At 39.5% G+C, this 25692-nt stretch overlaps 1 protein-coding gene across 1 annotated transcript in view; it reads right to left on the bottom strand.

The window, feature by feature from the left end:
• Positions 1-25692, bottom strand: part of LOC100345702 (WD repeat-containing protein 64) — a 161644-nt gene that overhangs the window by 95846 nt on the left and 40106 nt on the right. The window contains exon 9 of the mRNA XM_008268195.5: positions 1327-1406. Within this exon, the coding sequence (XP_008266417.4) occupies positions 1327-1406 (80 nt within the window). The remainder of the gene's footprint in view (positions 1-1326; positions 1407-25692) is intronic.

The raw sequence follows: 25692 nt of genomic DNA, 5'->3' as shown, positions 1-25692 counted from the left end.
ATGATTTTGCCTATGTGTTTATATAAATTCAATTAATATTTGTTAGAAATATACCAGGTATACATTATCTCAATGAACCTTAAATACCAACATACAAAGTATATGGGTTTTTTCTTATTGTTTATGATATTCTTAGCAAACTTGTACTGTGTGCTTACTATGTGTAAGATGCTAAGTATTTTATTTGAATTTGCTTAGCTATTACAATAACCTTATGAGTACGAACTACATTCAACTTCACTTGTGGATGAGATTCAAGCTTAGAGGAATAAATAACCTGCTTGCCATACAGCTAGCAAGTGAGAGACACAGGATTTGTATCTAAACAGTCTGACTCCAGAGCCCAGACTCAAAGCCAACAAAATATATTAAAACTCCAGTATGGTAAATGAGGAGTCTGAGCATCAAGAAATACTTCAGTGCTACCTTTCTGCTGAAATCTCTAGTAGTGTTATTTTTTCCTTTACTCTCAGTAGATGACCTTGCTTCCTGTCTTCTACCTTGCTTATCTCTTAAATGTCAGTGTTCTGTGAGTTCCCAGCCGTGGCCTTCTTTGTTGCTTCTAGATGAGTAGCTCTTGACCTTCTTGAGTATTTGACAAAATTTTTGATTTTCCCTCCAGAAAAATGCACATATTTGCACAACTGAACCTCTATTGGTGGGGACTCTAGAGTTCCCTTAGAGCTCAGGAACTCACACTTTCTTTTCTTTTTTCTTCTTCTTTTTTTTGGGAGGGGAGACAGACAGAGTGGACAGTGAGAGAAAGAGAGACAGAGAGAAAGGTCTTCCTTTTGCCGTTGGTTCACTCCCCAAGTGGCCACCACGGCTGACGCGTTATGGCCAGCACACCACGCTGATCCAAAGCCAGGAGCCAGGTGCTTCTCCTGGTCTCCCATGTGGGTGCAGGGCCCAAGGACTTGGGCCATCCTCCACTGCACTCCCTGGCCACAGCAGAGAGCTGGCCTGGAAGAGGGGCAACCGGGACAGAATCCAGTGCCCCGACCAGGACTAGAACCCGGGGTGCCGGCGCAGCAGGCAGAGGACTAGCCTATTGAGCCGTGGCGCTGGCCAAGAACTCACACCTTCACACATAAAATATGTTCTAGATGGATTAAAGCTCTATGGCCAAAACACAAAACAATAAAACAAATTATAGTAAAATATAGAGCAAATTGTTTCACATATTCTTGGGCTTTTATAACTTTACCATCAAATTCAGAAGCCAAAAAGGGCTTTTTAATTTCCTAAAATGTTATTCCCAGAAAAAAATCTAGGAAAGTACTCTCTTAATGAAAAGAATCTATCTGTATCCTGATCTGTCCTTACCTCCAGTAACAATCACATTTGCTTTGGAACAGTAGCAAAATGTGTTGGCTCCTCTTGGCATGGCAAACTCTCTGACAGGCCTGGAAAACACAAATTAGGTGTGAGAAGTAGATATTTTTCTTTGAAACCCTAATTTATAAATAGACTATATTCAATAAGTTCATTTCTAAATCAGTTGTAAATCTATTTGCACACAGAAAATAATGTAAGTCATGTTTAAGTCCTCCCTGCCCCACAGAATCATTTGCATAGTATTTTATATATGTTGCAGTGTAAAATGAAATCTTAATCCTCCACCTTGGGTTTGTGGTTTTACTGATGCAGAGGATGGGCAGAGCTGTATCAGTTCTTAATCCAGAAAGGATATGGGCAGCTAAACAAGTCCATTTGGTAGAACATGATGCCAGGAACCCATTTAGACTGTTCTCCCTCCCTCATCACCCACATGAAATGGCTATCATGTCCCATTAATTTTTCCTCTAAAATATATCTGAAATCTGGCCATTTTATCCCTACTCTACTAAAATATCTTGGTTCAACCCTCCATCCTCTCACCAGAATTACTGCAATAAACTTCTAATGTCTCAGCTTAAACAGGGAGGCATTCCAGGCCAGTTGTGTGCTTGCTAAAGTAGGGTCATGGAGCAAGCAGCATCCTATCTTTTCTCCCAAAGATGGTGCAATTAATTGGAAAAAAGAAGGACAGGAGATAAGAAATTAAAGGCAATTATGTTAGAAGTAAAAAATTTGGGAGGGCCTCAGGTGAAGGCATTTTGTAAAAGTGGCTCCCACTCTGGATTATTGCCTCTTGTTCATCCATATTGTGCCCATTCCCAGGATCAAGAGAGCATACAATAAAAAATTCCAAATCAGGGGTTGGTAAACTTTTTCAATAAAAGGACATAATGAATATTTTAGAATTTTTGCCAACTACAGATAGTTCCCAATTTATGATGGCTTGTCTTAGGATGTTTTTGTTATGTGAAGCAATATGCATACATTCAGTAGAAACTGCACTTCAAATCTGGATCTTTGATCTTTTCTAAGCTAGTGATGTGTGTTAGGACATCTCCTGAAATGATGGTCAGTGGAAGCAGCTGTAATTCCTAGTTGGCCACACAGTCACAAGGAGGGGAAACAAGTTATAACTCTACAGTTTTTTGATTTTGTGTTTTGGTATCCTGTCCTGTCTACAAAATACCCATTTTTATGTGTACTTGAGATATTTAACACTTTATTATAAAGTACACTTTGTGTTAAATGATTTTGTCCAAATATAGGCTAATGTAAATGTTCTGAGCATGTATAAGGTGGGATGGGCTAAGTTATGATGTTATATAGCATATTTTCTACTTATGGCATTTTCAATTTAAAGTGGGTTTTTAAAAAAGGTTTATTTATTTATTTTGAAAGTCAGAGTTACATAGGGAGGGGGAAAGACACACATACACATAGAGCTTTTCATTCACTGGTTCATTCCCCAGATGACCACAATGGCCAAGGCTGAGCCATGTGGAAACTCTTAGCCAGGATATTCATCCAGGTCTCCCACTTGGGTGGCAGAGACCCAAACAGCTGGTTTTACATGTTGCTTTTCTCAGATCACTAATAGGGAGCTAGATTGGAAGTAGAGCAGCTGAGACATGAACTGGTACACATATTGGATGGCTGTGTCGCAGGTGGCAACTCCACATATTACACTAAAACACTGGCCCCTTAAAATATGTTTATTGGGATGAAACTACATCCTAAGTTGAAAAGCATCCACTCTGTCAACTAGAACATAGAAACAATCATTGATGACACAAATGAGTAAGTGGCTGTGTTCCCATGCAACTGTATTTATGAACAATGAAATTTTAGGTTAATGTCGTTTTCATGGTTCATGAAGTATCAAATTTTTTTCAACTATTAAAATGTAAAAATCATTCTTAGTTTGCTGACATTATAAAGCCTTGTGTGTCGCTCCCCAATTCGCGGAGGAATGACACTGGACCCTGCACTGTTCTTTTGTCTGCTCGGCCCTTCCCGGGTTTGCTGCTGGTCCTTCCCGGGTTTGCTGCTGGTCCTCCGTGGAGGGGCGGCACCCCCCGTCACTATCCCCGCTTCCGCGGAGGAGCGGCACACCGCCGGCCGGCTCTCTCGGGGGCTGCTCGGGTGTTCCTTCAGATGTTCCCCCAGATGTTCCTGGTGCATGTTGTTTCTCTCCTCCTTTATAGTCCTCTTCCACCAATCCCAACTCTGCTGCCCACACGCTGAGCACACTGCTCTCCTCCAATCAGGAGCAGGATCAGCTCCTGCAGCTTATCAAACTGATGAGGCAGCTGTGTAGAAGTTTTACTCCTCCCCAGCGCCATATTGTGGGAGAGCAGATGCATAGAATAAGTCTTAATTCCAGTAACTTAGTCTAGTCTCAGTTGCTCCCCACACTTGTGATCTTTGCATTTAGCCCGTGGACCATGGGTTGCAAATCCCTGTTCAACATGCAGGAATAGGCAATATGGTACGGCAGATTGGGTTGCTGCTTACACCACCAGCAGCCCATATTGGAGTGCCCATTCTAGTCCTAGCTGATGTGCTTTAGATCTAGTTTCCTGCTAATGTGATCCAAGGAAGGCAGCAGAAGATGGCCCAAGTACTTGGGCCCCTGCCAACCACATGCAAGACCTGGTTGGAATTCTGGGCTCTTGTCTTCAAACTGGCTCAGACCTCCTGAATCTTGCAGCCATTTGAGAAGTGGATCAGCCCATGGAAGATCTGTGTATGTGTGTGTGTGTCAATCTGTCTCTGTTGCTCTGCCTTTTAAATAAATAAACCTAGAAAAAAAAAAGAGGAACAACGAGCTTAGAGCAGTGTAAGTTTATAAAAGTCTCACCTCTTCTCAGCAGTAAAATTTTTTTCTATCTTTTTTATATGCTCTTCCATTTATTTCTTGGGGGAACAAAAAATAGAACTAACATTTATTGACCAAGAACTATCTGCCAAGCATTAAGTTAGGAACATTTCATGAATTAACTTAAGTAATTTTTCTAAGGCTATGTGGTAGATATATTTGTCCCATTATAAAAAATGGGAAAACAGACTAAGAGAGCTGGTGGTCCTATTCAATAATTATAGAGCTAGTGAGTGCTAGGACAGAAACCATTTCTGTATGACTACACAGAAGCACATGGACATTGTACTCTTTCAGTATAATAATCTGCCGCCAAGCTGGGTAACTAATGAGAAGCAATGCCAAGTAGTTAGTTGCTTATCTCTTGGAAGCTGTCAAATACTCAGAGGGTTAAAGGTTCAACTTGTGTCTTGCAACATGCCAGTATGCTCTACATGGTATAATTAATTGCAGGTGTTCATTTTCTTTCTGGTACAAAACTCCATTTATGAAATTTCGATACAAAACTATAACACTTCTGAAATGGAAATTTTTTGAAAGGATTTTTTTCTGCTGTTTTGGAAGCTTGTGCTGGCTCCCACTTTAACAGCTGGCCAATTATGTATTTGTATAAATGCAGTTTCATCTTGCTCAACATAAGACTCATTATAGGGAATTGAGGAAATAGGAATATGTTGAATCTGGGAATGAAGTGGCCCAATCTTCCTTCCATGAGATGACTCATGGAAGCTATTGCAGTGGCAATAGCTTTCTGAAAACAGGACTATACCAAATCATTTGAGGAAACTCTTTAGCTTCCACATTTAGAAGGAGAGTGGCCCAAGTGAGGAAGTAATTTTAATGCTCAGCTGGAATCTGACTGAACAGAACAAGATCATTGCTTGCTGAGATTGAATGAGTATTTTTATCACAAGTTTGTAACTCCTTCTCACCAACTAAGCTCCAAAAGATGAACAACTACTAAGAAGCCCCAGAATTGGGCTCAAAGACAAACACCTGACTGTTACAAAATAGATGCTTTTTAAAGCAAAGACCATAGCACAAGTGTTAGGTGGAAAATTAGACCATCTAGAAAATTAAACATTCTAGAATCTAGATAAACTAAATGTTTACAGCTATAAGTACCAAATCTATGGGAACACTATGGAGAACAGAAATGTAAAACATCTACAGTATCATAACAAACTGAAAATACATTCAAACATAAATTTTGAAGGAAACACATAAAAACTGCATCAAACCCAACATAATGATTGCTTCTCTGTGTGTGTGTGTGTGTGTGTAACGGAGTACAAGAACAGAAGGAATAAAATAAGTTGCGGAGACTGTGACAACTCAACTCTGCTCTTGAGTTTCTCCATCTAAAAAAATGTTTGCAATTTGCCTAGAGTTATTCTATTTGAACCAGCAGATTTTCTCAAAAAGAGGCATCCCATCTGAGTGAGATTTTAAAAAAGATTAATATTCCTTGTTTCAAGCCTAACACAAACATTCACAACTTGATTGCCAATCAGATCCTTAAGCTTGGAAAAAGGAATATTGGCACATCCACAACTTGTTCCCAAAGAAATATTATGATGGATTTTGACAGCAGGTGAATGTCAAAGCCCTCTTCAAAAATTTGCCCTCCAGAAAACAACTGAAACAACAGTAAGTACATAATGACACTTTGAATTGTTACCTTTTAGAATTTTCAAAGCACTTTCACCCATCTTAGCTAATTGGAGGTACAAATTTCCCACGAGGTAAGAAAGGTAGTACTGTTTTCATTCACAAATAATGTTATTGAGGTTCAAATAACTTGTTTCATGCCCAAGACCACGTGTCTGATACACTAGTGATAGAAAGGACTTTAGAATTCATTTGCTCCCAGCCGGCGCCGTGGCTCAATAGGCTAATCCTCCACCTTGCGGCGCCGGCACACCGGGTTCTAGTCCCGGTCGGGGCGCCGGATTCTGTCCCGGTTGCCCCTCTTCCAGGCCAGCTCTCTGCTATGGCCAGGGAGTGCAGTGGAGGATGGCCCAGGTGCTTGGGCCCTGCACCCCATGGGAGACCAGGAAAAGCACCTGGCTCCTGGCTCCTGCCAGGATCAGCGCGGTGCGCCGGCTGCAGCGGCGGCCATTGGAGGGTGAACCAGCGGCAAAGGAAGACCTTTCTCTCTCTGTCTCTCTCTCTCACTGTCCACTCTGCCTGTCAAAAAAAAAAAAAAAAAAAAAGAAAAAGAATTCATTTGCTCCCACACAATTCTGTCCCTTCAATTAAATTCTATCCTAGGAAATAGTACCATGTAAACAGCCTCCCTAACCAGGAGCCTATACCTGCTGCTTGAACAACCTTCTAGATCTTTGCATAATTTATCTTCACCTTATTTATATCTCTGCTCAAATGTTACCTCCTCAAAGCATTGTCTGCTGACCAAGCCTCTCAAAAATATTGCCTCTCATCACTCTCTATCCCTCAGTCCTATGTCATTTATATCATGTATTATTTGATTATTTATTGTCTGTCTCACTGGAATATGAGGTCTGTTAAAGCTGCTTCAGATAGGTGCAGCTCTGGCCATTGCAGCCATCTGGGGAGTGAACCATCAGATGGAAGACCTCTCTCTCTCTCTCTCTCTCTCTCTCTCTCTCTTTCTCTCTGCCCCTCCTCTCTCTGTATAACTCTGACTTTCAAATAAATAAATAAATCTTTAAAAATCAATCAATCAACCAATAAATAAATAAATAAAAAGAAAATTCCCTGGAGTAGGTATCAGCTAGGTTATCCTTAAAGTAAGAGTGTGGGGGAGGGGAAAGAAGGAGGACTGTTCCAGGCCCTAAACGTGTACGAAGTCCTAGAACTCACCCAGAAAGCAGCAAGAGTTTAGTGTTATAGGAAGCTAAGTTTAGGCAGTTAAAGGGATTAAGCAAAGGTGTATGCATGGGCCAGACTACAGAAGTGCTGTGTTGGAGACAGAAAATTGTTAAAGGTCATTGAGTAGGTACCGTGAAAGTTAGAGCATTCAAGAGCTAATAAGATAAGGCACAGAGGTCAGAAACAATACCAGAGTTTCTGAAGGAAAAAATTGTAATTTAGGGCCTGTTAATATCAAATTTGATTCCTATTTTATGTTGTATTGTTGCTTTTAGCCCTTGCTTTATACTCCCGTGGAACTGTGGTCTTCCTACATTTTACTTGTTGAATATTATGGTTAGTGGTGAATTAAGCCTGTGAATATATGATTTAAAATGTGTGCAAAAACTGAGAGAAAGGGAGGGAGTGTGCAGGTGGAGGGAGGGAGGGAAGTATGGTTATCTTTTGGAACTATACCTATGAAATGCATGAAATCTGTTCTCTTTATATTAATTTTAAAAAAGAAAATACACAACTGAATATGCCAATATAAAGCTAATCTTTAATGAGGAAGAAATAAGCCACGTAATCAACAGGTAGACTTAGTGTGTTTATTGTTCTGTCTATAGCTTTTCTTGGTCATGAAATCACTGCCAAGTTTATTTTTTAGTCCCCTTTGTAAAACTTCCTGTTCTTATTTCTGAGGACCATTATTTATCACACCGTTTTCTAAAAACTCTCATGTCTATAATACTAAAATGTTTAAGTGGCCTTTAACACATTCTGCTTTGCACTATTAATTATCACCCTTGCCAGTGGTGTGCCAGGAAAAGTCCAATATTCAGCTGGATGGCCAAGGAGGGTGATGGGCCATTGTTTTGTAAGGTTTTCTTTCCATGGAATAAAGATTCATACCATGGCTATGACATCTCTGAACACGGAGTTGAGGAGACATTTGTAATTGCATGCCACTATATAGTATTTCTATGTTCTTGAAGATGTAAAAACCTCACGAACATAGATGATGGGGCTGGTGCTGTGGTGTAGGGGGTAAAAGCCACTGCCTGCAGTGCTGACATCTTATGGGCGCCAGTTCAAGACCCAGTTGCTCAAGCCACTCGCAAAAAAAAAAAAAACTGCAGGAAAAGCCTTGAAATAATCCAGCTTGGAGCCCCGTGGGGAATAGTGTACCTGCCAAACTAGTGGAGAAAAAACAAACGGGGGAATGTTTTCTCTCTCCCTAATCATCCTGCAAAGGCATCCTGTAACAAGCTGAAAGAGAGCAAACACCATTTTGGACATATGTAACAGCAGCGGCAACTCCTGTGGAGACTCCTGAGTCTGGTGGAGAGGATAGATAGGGGGCTGGGTGCTCATGACTGTGGGAGGCTTGTGTGCTGGGACTGTGAAAACACTGAGGCTGTGTGGGAGGGCTCAGGGTGTGGCTGTGACATTGGGAATTCACTGGGGGAGGCTCTACATGATCAGGGCTCTCTGGTTACCTAGTGAGAGACATTGCTGGGGAACCTGAGCTTATACTAAAGACAGGCACAGATCCTTTGTGTGGTCCTTGTAGCAGAGTGGATGAATAATATACTCACCAGGGCTAGTGCCCAGGCACTGGTTTCCTTTGAGAAGAGGAGCTCAGCTGAGCCCATGCCAACAGTCCAGAGGAAACCACCCCTCTGATAAAAAAGAAGGAGATTAACTACACCAAACCTGAGAGTGTCACCTTGGACATGTTTTTCATCCACTACATGCCTCTAAATATTCCCTGAAAGCAGACACTCTACTAATCCAATTAGACATAGTCCAAAGATAAAAACTGCCATAGCAAAAAATCAAAGAAACCAATGAACATCCCCATGAATGATGAATAATAAACTCACCAATCCAAGAAACAAGATGAAGGAAGACAAAATGACACCACCAAAAGAACATAATACCTCAATACTAGATTGTGAAGATGATGAGAATGAAGCAATGCCAGAAGTAGAATTCAAAAAATTGATCATAGGATTACTTAGAAGGAATCAGAAGCAAATGCATGAACTAATGAAATCCATAATGACATGAAAGAAAATTTCTCCCACAAAATTGAGATCTTAAAGGGAAATCAAAATTAAATATTGGAAATGAAGAATTCAATAGAAAAAATAAACATATAGTGAAGAGCCCTAACAATGGAATCAGTGAAACAGAAGAAAGAATATCCAGCTTAGAAAACGAAGCACAGGAAATTATACAGTCAGATCAAACACAAGGAAAAGACATTAGAAAACTTTAAAACACTGTTGGGAATCTACAGGATACTATCCTGAAGGCGTGGAAAGAGAGAAAGGATTAGAAGGATTTTTTGGTGAAATAATAACAGAAAATTTCCCCTATCTAGAGAAAGAAAGGGGGATCCAAGTACAGGAAACACACAAAACTCCTAACACACATGACCAGATGTGGGGCTCCATGGGATGCACAGCCATGGAGCCCCCACGTCAAGGTCGGTCTGATAGCTGTTGCTGTGTCTTTATCACAAGGCGGATGTTGCTAGTTTCAGTTAGGGCAATGCTTTCCCACGGTTGGGACGTTCCAGAGGAGTTGAGAATGTTGTAAACAACAAGATGGCGCCGAGGACCGCGCGGTGAGCTTGCCTGCTGCGTGACACCTCATCTGATTGGCCCGAGGATGCGTGCACACTGCATGAACAGACAGCGGATTGGAGTGTTCCGTGCATGGACTTGAGCCTGCTTGCAATTGGCCAGATTTTGTATATAAGCTATGTGCTGAGGAAGGAGGGGGCTTTCCTGTCCACTCTCCTCCTTTCATTCTTTCTCTGTCCCTGTTATTTTCCCATTAAAAGTCTGCTGAAGACCAATAAGCTGCGAACAGTGTCGTTCCTTTGCGGGCAAGGGAGCGGCAAGTGGTGCCGTGACTTGGATCCGGACCACTTTCTACATGCAGGAATAGGTAAGGAACAAAAGGTAAGCGTGCGAGTGCACGGAAATCCAGCTGGGGAAAGAATAGAAACCACGGTTCCTTCGAGGAAAGACGGGGAAATTAAGCTCCAGTAAAAAGGGTAAAGGAATCCCTTAAAAGGCGGGAGTACAAAGTGTTAAGAAACGCCAGGAAATAGGCGGAAACTTCCTTTTTACCTCGAAATGGACAACACTCGGAAACTTCCTTTTTACCTCCAAATGGACTATTCTCCGTCCACCACTAGGTTGCACATGCTGTTGAGCTGCTTGTTAAAAGCTGCGGGGACGCCCGTTAAGGCGGCCACAGTGTGTGCATTCACTAGGGCTGTTGCCAAGACGTCACCATGGTTTGTGGAAGGTGGAGAATTAGATGAGCAACAGTGGCGGAGAGTAGGGGGACAGTTGAGAGCAGCCGGAGAGCCGGCAGAAATACTTAGATTATGGCAACTCACTGACCAGACACTTCAGGACCCCACTGAGAGCATAGGGCTTTTACTTGATGAAGGATGCGAGCTCCTAGAGAAGGTTCAGGAGGAGTCTCGGCATGATAGTCAGTCTAGTGACTGTGGTAGTCAGTGGGACAGGAAACAGACGGACAAAGGTCCCTGTAGGGACCAGCCACCGGATGAGACAGAGAAAAATTCAGTGAAGGACCATCCCCCATCGAGTGCACCCCTGTGCTCGAGGGGGCCATCTCATTTATATCCCAGTTTGACTAGGCTAGCGAATTTGTCCTTAGAGGACGAACTGCCGCTGCGGTATCGTCCATTGACTCTCCCTAAATCGGCCCCTAGGAAAAAAAAAAAAAAAGCTATAAAGACTCCATTACAGATACAGGGAATAGGGTTAAACAAGGCGAGCCATAGAACGGTTCATTAATGCTATAAAAATAGTCAGTCCTTGGTTCGCAAAAGGAGTCGTGAATAAGCAACATTGGGATTTCCTCAAAAAAAAAAAAAAAAAAAAAAACCTTAAATGTGCATTTAAAGAAACAAAGCAAGCCGTGACAAAGGCTGTAAAAACTTTGTTGCAGATGTAGAGAGTAGGGTTAAAGAAACAAACTGTAGAGCAGCTTATCAGTGCTGTTGAAACAATTAGTCCTTGGTTTGCTGAAGAGGGTGTTGTGAATAAGAAACACTGGGAGTAAAAAATATAGATCAGTGTACACTGGACAGCCCTCACCTTGCATTTAAATATTTCATTTGAAGTAAATGTTCTCTGTTATAAAGTTAATATTACTATGTGCAATGAGAAATTGTGGTGACAAAGTGTCCGGACTACCCATTTTGTTTTTGTTTTATGTACTAACTCTACCCCTATTATTGATAGGAATGCTTGAGCAGATTATATTTGGTTTGCTTTAAAATAAAATAAAAAAAAAAGTAAGTCAAAATATGCCACAAGTAGTTAAGATTCCACACACCTGCAGAAATGTAATAATTACAGATAATAAGAGGCTAGTTCCCTCAGATATGTTTCAATTTATCCTTAAAACATATTGAATATTGTGTTTGATTGCTGGATGTATATTTGTATAGAAAATTTGTATTATATTTGTATGATGTGTTAATTATGCCTATACCTTGGTGCAACTCTAGGGCCAAATGTAAGGACAGATTTTTGGGATGGAGAGGCTTGTGTCTTTGTTTGGCTCTGATAAACAAGTAACTTGTCTGCCAGATAACCTTCTCCTGCTCCTTGGGAGCCTGGCCAGCTCCCGGGGAGGGGATAAAGGAATGTTTTCTGATAAACAGGTGGGCATGCTTCGTGTCTCGGCTCTCTGGCCAAGATCCGGGATGGGACGCACTGCTTGCCTAAGATCTTGGCAATGAGCCACCCTTGTCCTTGGGGGCTTTAAGGGGAAGCCAGAGCAAGCCTCTGCTGCTGCTGTTTCATCCCGGGGGAACACGCAGTCAAGCTGAACGTTAAACGTGCTCGTGATGATTACTAATAATGTTTGATTCTCAGTATGGATCCTTTTCTGGTGCTGTGTAAAGATTGCTTAGTAATGCCCACAGTACTGTAAATTCTACAAAGCATAAGTACAACACAAATATGAATCGATTGGCTATTGTGGCTGAGGTGTTCTGTAACAGTCCCCTTAATAAAAAATTAACAAAATAAATTAATTTAAAAAACAGAACATTCAGGACCTGCCACTCTGCTTGGTATGTCATTACAAAAATCAACAAGGAGGACTATGCCTGATAAATGAGGGTGCTATCAATGTGGGCAACAGGGACATGTACAAATATTGTCCAAAAGTCAAACATCAAAAAAGCCCCTCCTCCTGGGATTTGCCCCTGGTGCTAAAGGGAAAGGCATTGGACCAATAAATGTCACTCCAAAACTGATAAAAATGATAATTCCTTAAATAAATAAAGTTCAGAAAACTAAAAGCGGGGCTGGCCCCAGGCCCCATCCCAACAAATTTTGGGGGCCATGACATTTGTTCCTCAACAGAACACCCTAAATCCGTCAATTTCCTCCACGGAGTCACAGATGGTAGTGCAGGACTGGACCTCAGTGCCACCTCCTATACAGTATTGACCCCTGAGATGGGCCCACAAGGCCTCCCTACTGGGATTTTTGGTCCTTTGCCAACTGGGATTTTTGGTCTCCTACTGGGCAGAAGTAGTATAACTATGAAAGGGTTACAGGTTTTTCCTGGAGTTATAAACACTGACTTTACTGGTGAGATAAAAATTATGACTCAAGCCAATAATGTAACTTTACCTCCAGGACAATGCATTGCTCACTTGATTCTGTTCCCCTTCTCTTCAATTGGTAGGTCTTTTTTAAATAAAAGAGAAAATAACGGTTTTGGATCTTCTAATGCTTATTGAATACAACCCATAACTAAGGGCCAACCCAAATTTTTCTTAAAATTAAATAAAAAGTTATTCAGTGGTCTTTTAGATACTGGAGCTGATGTCTCTGTTATTTCAGCAGCAAGCTGGCCCACAAATTGGAAAAAAAGAAAATTACCATAACTCAATTGCAAGGTATTGGTCGGAGTCAAAGATTAACACAAAGTTCCAAATTGCTACAATGGGAGGATAAAGCAGGTAATGCTGGAGCCTGTCGCTCCTATATTTTGGCTGCGTTACTTGTTAATCTCTGGAGACGTGATATTCTAACTCAAATGGGGGCTTTTATACATAGTCCAAGTAAGATTGTTACCATTAACATACTTCAACAAGGTCATTTGCCAGGTAAGGGTTTAGAGAAACAACAACAAAGCATCACATCTCCAGTTACTGTTACTGTCAATCATGACCAGAGAGGCTTGGGTTTCCCTTGATGGCTACTGGTCAGCCTGTGCCCCATGCAAAAAATTAAATAAAATAAAAATCAGATAATCCCGTGTGGGTGGATCAGTGGCCTTTACTACAGGAAAAGATAACTGCTGCACAGATATTGGTGAAAGAACAATTAACAGCAGGACATATAGTTCCTTCTAATTCTCCTTGGAATAGTCCTATTTTTGTTATCAGAAAAAAATCTGGGAGATAGCGATTGCTTCCAGGCCTTAGGGCTGTTAATGCTACTGTGGAAATTATGGGGGCTTTATAACCAGGTTTACCATTGCCTACTGCAATTCCAAAGGACTCTTACATTGCAATAATAGATTTAAAAGATTATTTTTATACTATACCTTTACATCCAAAAGATTGTCCCCGATTTGCTTTCAGTGTTCCATCAGTAAATTTTAAAAAACCTATACAAAGATGCCAATGGAGGATCTTACCTCAAAAAATGGCTAATAGCCCTACTTTGTGCCAACAATTCATTGATGCTGCTCTTCAAAATATTTACAAAAAGTATAACAATTTATGTATTATACACTATATGAATGATATTTTGATAGCTGGACCCGAGGAATTTTTGGTGATACAGTAATAAGAGAGCAAATCTGCTTTTGGTCTTATCATAGCCCCTGAGAAAATGCAACTTCAATATCCTTATCAATATCTAGGCTTCCAATTGTACCCATGAAAAATACTTCCACAGAAAGTCACCTTACAATTGGATTCTTTACAGACTTTAAATAAGTTTCAAAAACTTCTAGGGAATATTAATTTGCTTTCTGTACATCTCCACCTCACAACAGGAGACCTTAAACCTTTATTCAATATCCTAACAGGAGGTCAAGCTTCTGTAATTTGTAATGGTCACCGTATGGTTATTAACACCTCTTTTTCATCTCTACAGCTAGTTAAATTAGCTGCTGTTACACTTGCATTGCAGTCTACTTTGGATGTAGCGCTTAACACATACACCAATAGCAAATATGTGTTCCTATCAGTGCCTCAATTGGACACTTGTTCATTCCTTCCTGGATCCTCAGCTGCTTCTCCTTTGTTTTCTCGCATTTGCACTGTCATTCGACAGCATACCTGCCCTTTCTTTATAGGTCATATTCGAGCACATTCCAATCTTCCTGGACCATTGGTAGAGGGTAATCATTTGGCAGATTCTGCTCTATAAATATATTCTATTGCTACAGCAACAAAAGATCATGTTTTACATCATTTAAATGCTCATACGTTACACTTAAAACATAATATTACTCAAGAACAAGCTCGACAAATTGTAAAATTCTGTTCTACTTGCTCCATCCAGTTACCAGTACCTCACTTTCGAATTAATCCTCGTAATTTATTCCCCCAATCAACTATGGCAAATGGATATCACCCACTTCATGGAATTTGGTAAACAAACATATATACATGTGTCTATTGATGCTTGTTTTAAATTTATTTTTGCTTCCTTACATACAGGTAAAGCTACAAGACATGTTATTGTCCGTTGCTTACAAGCTTTTGCTTCCCTAGGAACTCCAAAGCAGATTAAAACGGATAATGGACCTGCTTATATTTCTGCCTCTTTTAGAAATTTTTGTGTAACTTTCTATCTCATGTTACTGATATTCCTTATAATCCTCAGGGTCAAGACAATATTCTACATACACATAACACTTTAAAACAATATTTTAATGATATAAACAAAAGGGGGAGTTTAGGGTTCTTGCCCATTCTCCTAACAAATGGCTCTCACGTGCTTTATTCATTTTAAATTTTTTCACATTGGATAAAGATGGTCGTCTTGCAGCTATTCAACAGTGGCATCCACAAACAGCTGGGGTAAGAACAATGGTAAAATGAAAGGATCCTATCACCAATCAATGGAATGGACCTGATCCAGTACTGGTGTGGGACATGGGCTCTTAAGGGATGGGTATTTTTATGCAACCAATTTGCTTTTACATTGTTAGCCCCTAATGATTTTCACAACTGCTCATTGGGCCGTGTGGCCCCAATGCTAACATCTGTATTTCCAAAGGCACAACAGTGATGCTCATTACCTGAGAACTGTGATGATGATGTCATCTTAATTGGAGACCTGCTTTCACCATGGCTATGCAGCTAGTGGGAGTTCCTGGATTGGCTTATGGAAATAATTGTGGACTACGAAGGCTTACACGTTTGGTGACCAAAACAATCAATCTTACTGCTACTGCGCTATCCAATATAGCTGAAGAATTGGATCAAGTTCATTCAGGAAACTCTTATACCGAGCAGCTATCGATTATTTGCTGTTAAAAGATCATATAAGCTGTAAATCTGTTCCAGGGGAATGTTGTTTTAACATTACTAACAATGCCATTTATAGAGTCTGTTATTGATAAACTTATGAGTAAAATGCAACATATGTTTATTACTAACCCACTAACATTTGAAGGGTTTCAATGGATTCGTTGGTTATTAATGCGGGCTGGATTGTTACTGATTTTCATACTTTGTATGGGATGTTTTCCATGTGTTCTACAATTTGTGCTATCTTCGCTACAGTCTGTATGGACTGACATTCATCACTTAAAACTTTGTACCAAACCTCCTTTGTAATCAAAAATAATTAATATTTGGCTGTATGTTTCATCTCTCACCTAATGTTGGGCTAAAATGGTACTCAAAAACGGGTAAGACACTCCACATCCTGTACCTACCTAAGACAGGGCTCAAGTTAAAGAATGGGTCGCTATCGGTTGCTTGTGTGTCATGATACTACTGGGCCTTGCCTTCATAGCCAGATGGATCAGAGCCTTAGCACTCCATCAGCAGAATACCAACTTGATAATCCAACAGGCTATGCTGGCCACCTTGCGATCTCACCCCAATAAAGAAGTATGGCTTAGTATGATGGAGCGGTAGTCAAAGACGGGCAAACACTGATGGGCGCTCCTAGCAACCTAAGACAGAGGGTAGGACAGGCTTCCTATTACCTCCATGATGGGTAAGCAGGTAGCGCGCCATTGGGTACCTAAGACAGGCACGTTTCCATGCCATTTAAATAATAAAGAAGGGGGAGATGTGGGGCTCCATGGGATGCACAGCCATGGAGCCCCCACGTCAAGGTCGGTCTGATAGCTGTTGCTGTGTCTTTATCACAAGGCGGATGTTGCTAGTTTCAGTTAGGGCAATGCTTTCCCACGGTTGGGACGTTCCAGAGGAGTTGAGAATGTTGTAAACAACAAGATGGCGCCGAGGACCGCGCGGTGAGCCTGCCTGCTGCGTGACACCTCATCTGATTGGCCCGAGGATGCGTGCACACTGCGTGAACAGACAGCGGATTGGAGTGTTCTGTGAATGGACTTGAGCCCGCTTGCAATTGGCCAGATTTTGTATATAAGCTATGTGCTGAGGAAGGAGGGGGCTTTCCTGTCCACTCTCCTCCTTTCATTCTTTCTCTGTCCCTGTTATTTTCCCATTAAAAGTCTGCTGAAGACCAATAAGCTGCGAACAGTGTCGTTCCTTTGCGGGCAAGGGAGCGGCAACCAGAAAAGATCTTCACCATGATATATTGAAATCAAACTCGCTACAGTAAAACATAAAGGAAAAGATTCTAAAATATACACAAGAGAAACACTGGGTTACTTTTGAAGAATATCCAGTTAGACTCACAGCAAACTGCTCATCAGAAATCCTACAGGCTAGGACAGAATGGTGAGATGGATTCTAAGTCTTAAGAGAAAAAAAAAAAACTGTCAACCCAGAATACTATATCCTGCAAAGCTCTCCTTTATGAACAAAGGTAAAATAAAGACCTTCCATGAAACAGAATCTGAAAGAATTTCTCAGCACCCATCCAGCCATGCAGAAGATGCTTAAAGATGTGATGCACAGAGAAACACAGAAACATGGTCATCACTATGGAAGAGGGTAAAGGAAGGAAAGCTCTCAGTAAAAGTTCAAATGAAATCCAAAGTAAAAAATAGGAATATCATGGAAAAAATGGCAGGGCAAAGTCGTTATCTATTGTCACCTTGAATGTAAATGAACTTTACTCACCAGTTAAAAGAAACAGACTGGCTGAATGGATTAAAAACAAAACCCATCTGTTTGCTGCCTACAAAAACACATATCACCAACAAAGCTGCATGCACACTGAAAGTGAAAGAATGGAAAAAGATACTTCATGCTAACAGAAGCCAAAAAAGAGTTGGTGTAGCCATGCTGATATCAGACAAAATAGACTGTAACACCAAAACTGTAAAAACAGACAAAGAAGGACAGTATGTAATAATTAAAGGATAAATTCAACAGGAAGATTTGACTATTGTAAACATATATCACCTAATTGCAGGGTATCTGGCTATTTTAAAGAAATGTTAAGGGATCTAAAGGTAGACATAGAATCCAATACAATAGTAATGGGGGTTTCAATACCCCCCTTTCAGCAATGGACAGATCAACCAGACAGAAAATCAACAAGGAAATGGCAGAGTTAATCAACACTATGTACCAAATGAACCTAACAGATATCTACAGAACTTTCCATCCTACAGTTGCAGAACAAATATTCTTCTCAGTAGTGCATGGAACTTTCTCTAGGATTGACCACATGCTAGGCCATAAAACAAGTTTCAGAAAATTAAAAAAAAAATTGAAACCATACCATGTGTCTTCTTGGACTGCAATGCAAAGAAGCTATAAATCATCAATTCAGGAATCTCTAGAACATATGCAAACATATAGAGACTAAACATAATGCTCCAGAATGAACAGCACATCATAAAAGAAGCAAAAGAGAAATAAAACATTTTTGGAAACAAATTAAGATGACAGTACAACATATCAAACTTTTGGAATACAGCAAAAGCAGTGTTAACAGGAAAGTTTGTAGCAATGGGTGCCTACACTAAGAAATTGGAAAGATGACAAATAAATGAGCTATCAGTACATCTCAAGGATCTAGAGAAACAACAGCAAAACAAACGCAAAACTAGTAGAAGAAAAGAGACAATTAAAATTAGAGAAAAAGTCAACAAAATTGAAACCAAAAAAATACAAGATAGCAAAAGAGCTCGTTTTTTGAAAAATTTAAAAAAAAATTGAAACACCATTGGCCCAACTAACCAAAAAAAGAAGACAGAAGACACAAATCAATAAAATTAAAGATGAAAAAGGAAATGTAACAACAGACACCACAGAAATAAAAAGAATCAGCAGAAATTATTACAAAGAGCTCTATACCAACAAACTGGGAAACCTAGAAGAAGTGGAGATTCCTGGACACATACAACCTACCTAAATTGAGCCAAGAAGACATAGAAAACCTAAACAGACCCACTAACAAGACTGAATTAGTAATAAAGACCCTCCCAACAAAGAAAAGCCCAGGACCATTGATGGCTTCACTGATGAATTCTACCAGATATTTTTTTTGACAGGCAGAGTTAGACAGTGAGAGAGAGAGAGACAGAGAGAAAGGTCTTCCTTCTGTTGGTTCACCCCCCAAATGGCCACTACAGCCAGCACATTGTGCCAATCTAAAGCCAGGAGCCAGGTGACTCCTCCCAGTCTCTCATGCAGGCACAGGGCCCAAGGACCTGGGTCATCCTCCACCACCTTCCCGGGCCACATCAGAGAGCTGGACTGGAAGTGGAGCAACCGAGACAGAATCAGGTGCCCCAACCGGGACCAGAACCCAGGGTGCCGGCGCCACAGGCAGAGGATTAGCCTAGTGAGCTGCGGCGCTGGCCTCTACCAGATATTTAAAGAACTAACTCCATTTCTTCTCAAGTTACTCAAAACAATTGAAAGGAAATGCTCTCAAATTCTTTCTATGAAACCAGCATTACCTGAAAAAGATGCAGCAGAGAAAAGAGAACTACAGATCAATTTCCCTGATGAATGTAGACGCAAAAATCCTCAACAAAATTCTGGCCAATTGAATCAAACAACACATCAGAAAGATCATTCACCCAGACCAACTAGCATTTATCCATGGTATGCAAGGGTGATCCAACATTTGCAAAGCAATCAGTGTGATGCATCACATTAACAAACAGCAGAAGAAAAACCACACAATTATCTTAATAGACGCAGAGAAAGTATTTGATAAAATACAACACCCTTTCATGATGGAAACTCTAAGCAAACTGGTATAGAAAGAACATTCCTCAACATAATCAAGGCAATTTATGACAAACCCATGGCCAGTGTCTTATTGAATTGGGAAAAGTTGGAAGCATTCACACTGAGATCTGGAAACAGACAAGGATGCCCACTCTTGCCATTTCTATTCAATATATTCCTGGAAAATTTAACCAGAGCAATTAGGCAAGAAAAAGAAATCAAAACAATTCAAATTGGGAATGAGGAAATAAACTATTGCTATTTACAGATGACATGATTCTATAAAAAGGAGATCCTAAAGACAATACACCAAGAGATTATTGGAACTCATAGAAGAGTTTGGTAAAGTAGCAGGATATAAAATCGATACACAAAAATCAACAGTCTTTGTATACACAGACAATGCCATGGCTCAAAAAGAACTTCTAAGATTGATCTCATTCACAATAGCTACAGAAAAATCGAATATCTTGGAATAAACTTAACCAAGGATGTCACAGATCTCTGCAATGAGAATTACAAAACTAAAGAAAGAAATAGAAGAAGATACAAAAAAATGGAAAAATTTTCCATGTTCATGGATTGGAGGAATCAATATCATCAAAATGTCCATTCTCCTAAAGGCAATTTACAGATTCAGTGTGATACCAATCAAAATATCAAAAACATTCTTCTCAGATCTAGAAAAAATGATGCTGAAATTCATATGGTAATACAGGAGGCCTTGAATGGCTAAAGCAATCTTATACAAAAAAAAAAAAAAAAGCTGGAAGCATCACAATACCAGATTTCAAGACATACTATGGGGCAGTTACAATCAAAATAGCCTGGTACTGGCTAAAAACAGATGGATATACCAGTGGAAAAGACAGAAACTCTAGAAATCAATACATGCATCTACAACCAGCTTATTTTTGACACAGCAACTAAAATCAATCTTTGGTGCAAAGACAGTCTCTTCAAGAAATGGTGCTGGGAAAACTGAAGCAGGACCTCTACCTTACACCTTACACAAAAATCTATTCAAAATGGATTAAAGATCTAAATTTATGACCTGATACCATCAAATTATCTGAGAACACTGGGGAAACCCTGCCAGACTTTAGCACAGGCAATGAGTTCTTGGGAAAGACCCCAGAGTCACAGGCAATAAAAGCCAAACTCAACAGATGGGATTACATCAAATTGAAAAGCTTCTGTACTGCAAAAAAAACTGTAAAGCTAAGAGACAACCAACAGAATAAGAGAAATTATTTGCAAACTATGCAACAAATAAAGGATTAATAACGTGAATATATGAAGAGACCAAGGAACTCCACAACAACAAAACAAAGAACTCAGTTAAGAAATGGGCTAAGGACTCAAACAGATACTTTTCAAATGAGAAATTCCAAAAGATCAACAGACATATGAAAAAATGTTCAGTATCGCTAGCCATCAGGGAAATGCAAATCAAAACCACAATGAGGTTTCACCTCACCCCAGCTGAATGGCTTTCCTACAGAAATCAAGAAACAACAAATTCTGGCAAGAATATGGGGAAAAGGGTACCCAAATCCACTGGTAAAGCCAGTATGGAAATCAGTTTGGAGATACTTCAGAAATCTGAATATATGATCCAGCCATCACACTCCTGGGAGTTTACCCAATGGAAATGAAATCAGCAAATAAAGGAGTTATCTACACCCCCATGTTTATTGTAGTTCAATTCACAATAACTAATACATGGAATCAGCCTAAATGCCCATCAACTGAAGACCGGATAAAGACATTATGGTATATGTATGTGGAAAACTACACAGCAGCAAAAGAAAAAAAAATGAAATCCAGTCATTTGCAACAAAATGTGTGAATCTGGAAAACATCAAACAGTGAAATAAACCAGTCCCAAAGGAACAAATATCATATGTTCTCCTTTATCTATGATAACTACTAGAGCACCTAAAAGGAAATCTGTAAAAGTGAAATTGTCACTTTGAGAAGCAATATCTTGAACAACCCTTATCTTGACTGTTGAGGAACAGTTTTTTAACAGAGAATGGGACTGGGAATGGTAGAGGGATGAGGAGGTAGAGTGGGAGTGGGGATGGGAGGACAGGTATGATGGGAAGAATTACTATATTCTTAAAGTTGTACTGATGAAATTTGTACTCGTTAAATAAATTATTTCTTTGGGGAAAAAAATCTCTAATGAACCGAGATATAATAACTTTAACAAAATACAAGTAAATCAAATCCAACAACACATCAAAAATATCATCCACCATGAACAAGTGGGATTTATCCCAGGGATATAAATCAATAAATGTGATATATCACATCAACAAAGTGAAGAACAAAAACCATATGATTATCTCAATAGATGCAGAGAAAGCAATTTATAAGACACAGCATCCTTTCACAGTAAGGACCTTTAAAAATTAGGTTTAGAAGAAACATACATAAACACAATCAAGGCAATATATGACAAACCCACAGTCAGCATTACATTGAATGAGGAAAAACTGGAAGTGTTTCCACTAAAATCTGGAACCAAACAAGGACGCCCACTCTCACCACTTGTATTCAATATGCTCTGAGTTGTTTTAGCCAGAATCATTAGGTGAGAAAAAAAAATCAAAGGAATACAAATTGGAAAAGAAGAAGTCAAATTATCAGTTTATAGATAACGTGATTTAATGTATAGGGGCAAAATTGACATTTTGAGAATTAATTATTATTTACATCCCTTGTCTCCACTGGTGAGGAACAGTGTTTGTTTCTTATTATTATTTGTTGCATTCTTTACTTAGTGGAGGATTAATCTTATGATTATAAAATAAACTGAAAGTATGTCATTGTTGAAGAATGGGATAGGAGAGGGAATAGGAGATGGGATGGTTTGTGGGTGGGAGGGTGGTTATGGGGGAAAGAACTGGTATAATCCAAAAGTTGTACATTTGAAATTTATATTTATTAAATAAAAATTTTCTAAAAAAGAAAGTATGCCATAAAAATTAAAAGAATGGGCTGGCGCCGCGGCTCACTAGGCTAATCCTCCGCCTTGCAGCGCCGGCACACCGGGTTCTAGTCCCGGTCGGGGTGCCGGATTCTGTCCCGGTTGCCCCTCTTCCAGGCCAGCTCTCTGCTGTGGCCAGGGAGTGCAGTGGAGGATGGCCCGAGTACTTGGGTCCTGCACCCTATGGGAGACCAGGATAAGTACCTGGCTCCTGCCATCAGATCAGCGCGGTGCACCAGCCGCAGTGTGCCAGCCACGGCGGCCATTGGAGGGTGAACCAACAGCAAAGGAAGACCTTTCTCTCTCTCTCTCTCTCTCACTGTCCACTCTGCCTGTCAAAAAATTTAAAAAAATTAAAAGAATGAATAAGAAAGGAAGGAGGGTAGAGGGTGGGAGTATGGAAGGGAGGGATGGAGGGGTGGGAAGTATTACTGTGCTCTTAAATTTGTAATATGAAATACATGAAATTTGTTCACCTAATATAAATTTTAAAAATATTGAAAAGAGACTATTGCAACTAAAAGAAAAAAGATTGGATGCTTTCAGGGAGTGAGCAGGCAGGCACTTTTGACCTTGCTAAAGATTTTGCATACTCAATTTTCACTAGCTAAGATTTAATCTCATTTCAGTTTATCCATTGTTTATATAGAAAAACTGAAATTCAGAAATATTGCTTAATATTTAAAAAATAAGTTTTAAGAATGGCACTACATCACCACAGAAAGACTTTGCAGTTATATGTTTTACCCAAAAGTGGTTTAGATAGGGTAAGGCTCATTCTTGAATCAAAGATTGGGTTGGACATTGTGACACAGTGATTTAAATCACTGCTTGGGGCATCTACATGCTATACTGAGGTGCCTAGGATTGCTTCCCATCCATCTTTCTGGAAGTAGCAAGTGATGGGATAAGAGCTTGGGGCCCTGCCTCCCACTTGGGAGACCCAGATAGAATTCCTTGCTCCTAGCTTTAGCCTAGACTAGCCATGGTTGTTATGGGAATTTGGGGAGTGAACCAGCAGATGGAAGATAGGACTGGTACTCTGTTGATCTCTCTCCCTTTTCAAATAAATAAAAATAAATTTAAAAAACAACAAAGTTTGAGTAGTATGACTCCTGTTACCTCTTATTGCAACAATAAGTTAAATTCTTTGTAGCTCAATATATTATATATATTATATATAATGTATATATACATGTATATATTATATATTATATATAATGGTGATATATATATATATATATAATGGTTTTAGGTTTGTGGCAGAATTTAATGGAAGGTACAGAGATTTTCCATATATTATTCCTTGTTCCCACAGATGCAGTTTCACCCATAATCAAAATTTTGCACTATAGTGCTACAATCATTATGACTTATGAGTTTATATTGCAAAATTACTGTCATCCAAACTCCATAGTTATATTATAGTACACTCTTGGTGTTCTGTATTCAGTGGGTTTTCACAAATGTACAATGACATATACACCATTATAGTATCATTGCTGAATAATTTCACTGCCCAAAAAAATCTATGCTCTGTTCTTCCTTCTCATCTCCACCACACCCCAGTGCTAGAAATGACTGATTATTATTTTTATTGTCTCCATAGTTTTGCCTTTACAGAATGTCATGTAGTAGAATCATACAATATATATTTTTCAGATTGTCTTCTTTGACTTAGTAATATACATTTAAGTTTCTTCTATGTCTTTATGACTTAAAAGTTCATTTTTTTCCTTTAGAGAAAAAGCTTATTATCTGAATTGCCACATTTTAACTGTGGCCATCTAGGGAGTGAAGCAGCAGATAGAAGACCTCTCTCTCTGTTCCTACCTCTCTATATATCTCTGTCTTTCAAATAAATAAAATAAATCTTTTTAAAAAATGGAATCAGTGAGGTATAATAGAGAATATTGGACTTAGAAAACAGAACATAGGAAAGTATACCATCAAACCAAAGACAAGAAGGGGAAATTTTAAATCTAAAAATCACTGTTGGGAATCTACAGGATACTATAAAAAAAACAACATTCAGGTTCTAGGAGTTCCTCAAGTCATGGAGAGAGAGAAAGAATTAGTAGGCCTTTTTAGTGAAGTACTAGCAGAAAACTTCCAGAGTTTGAAGAAGGAAAGAGACTTTCAAAAAGAGGAAGCACACAGAACTCCCAATAGACATGACCAGAAAAGTTCCTTGCCAGTACACATTGTAATCAAAGTCACCACAGTGAAACATAAAGATTCTAAAATGTGCAAGAGAGAAATGTCAGATTACTCTCAGAGGATCTCCAATTAGACTCACAGCAGACTTCTCATCAGAACCCCTACAGGCTAGGAGGGAATGGCGAGATATAACCCAAGTCCTTAGAGAAAAAAAATGTCATCCCAAAATATTATACCCTGAAAATCTCTCATTTGAAAATGAAGGTGAAATAAAGACCTTTCATAACAAACAGACATTGAAAGAATTTGTCACTACTCATCCAGCCCTGAAAAAGATGCTTAAAGAGGTGTTACACACCGAAACAGAGAAACATGATGATCAATATGAAAGAAGGTTAAGGAAGAAATTCTCTCAGTAAAAGATCAAAGAAGCTCAAAGTATAAATTAGGAATATCTTTGGAAAAATGGCAGGGCAAAGTCACTACTTGTCAATAGTCACATTGAACGTTAATGGCCTCAACTCTCCAGTTAAAAGACACAGACTGGCTGAATGGATTAAAAACAAAACCCATCTATCTGCAGCTTACAAGAAACACAACTTTCCAACAAAGATGCATGCAGACTGAAAATGAAAGGTTGGAAAAAGATATTCCATGCCAACAGAAACCAAAAAAGAGCTGGCATAGCCATCTTAGTATCAGACAAAATAAACATTAACACAAAAACTGTTAAAAGGGACAAAGAAGTGCACTATATAATGATTAAGGGATCAATTCAACAGGAAGATGTGACTATTATAAATTTATATGCACCTAATTACAGGGCACCTGTATATTTAAAAGAAAGGTTAATGGATTTAAAGGGAAACTTAGACTCCAGTACAATAGTACTGTGGGACTTCATTACTCCACTTTTAGCAATGGACATATCAACCAGACAGAAAATCAACAAGGAAACAGAAGATTTTATCGACACTATAGACCAAATGGACCTAACAGTTATCAACAGAACTTTTCATCCTACAGTTGAAGAATACACATTCTTCTTAGCGGTACATGGAACTTTCTCCAGGACTGACCACATAC

Source organism: Oryctolagus cuniculus, chromosome 13, assembly GCF_051225735.1.
Source record: "Oryctolagus cuniculus isolate XC-2025 breed Fujian yellow rabbit chromosome 13, ASM5122573v1, whole genome shotgun sequence".
NCBI classification, from domain to species: Eukaryota; Metazoa; Chordata; class Mammalia; order Lagomorpha; family Leporidae; genus Oryctolagus; species Oryctolagus cuniculus.
The sequence above is the reverse complement of the archived record's forward strand: the minus strand, read 5'-3'. Positions and strand labels throughout refer to the sequence as shown.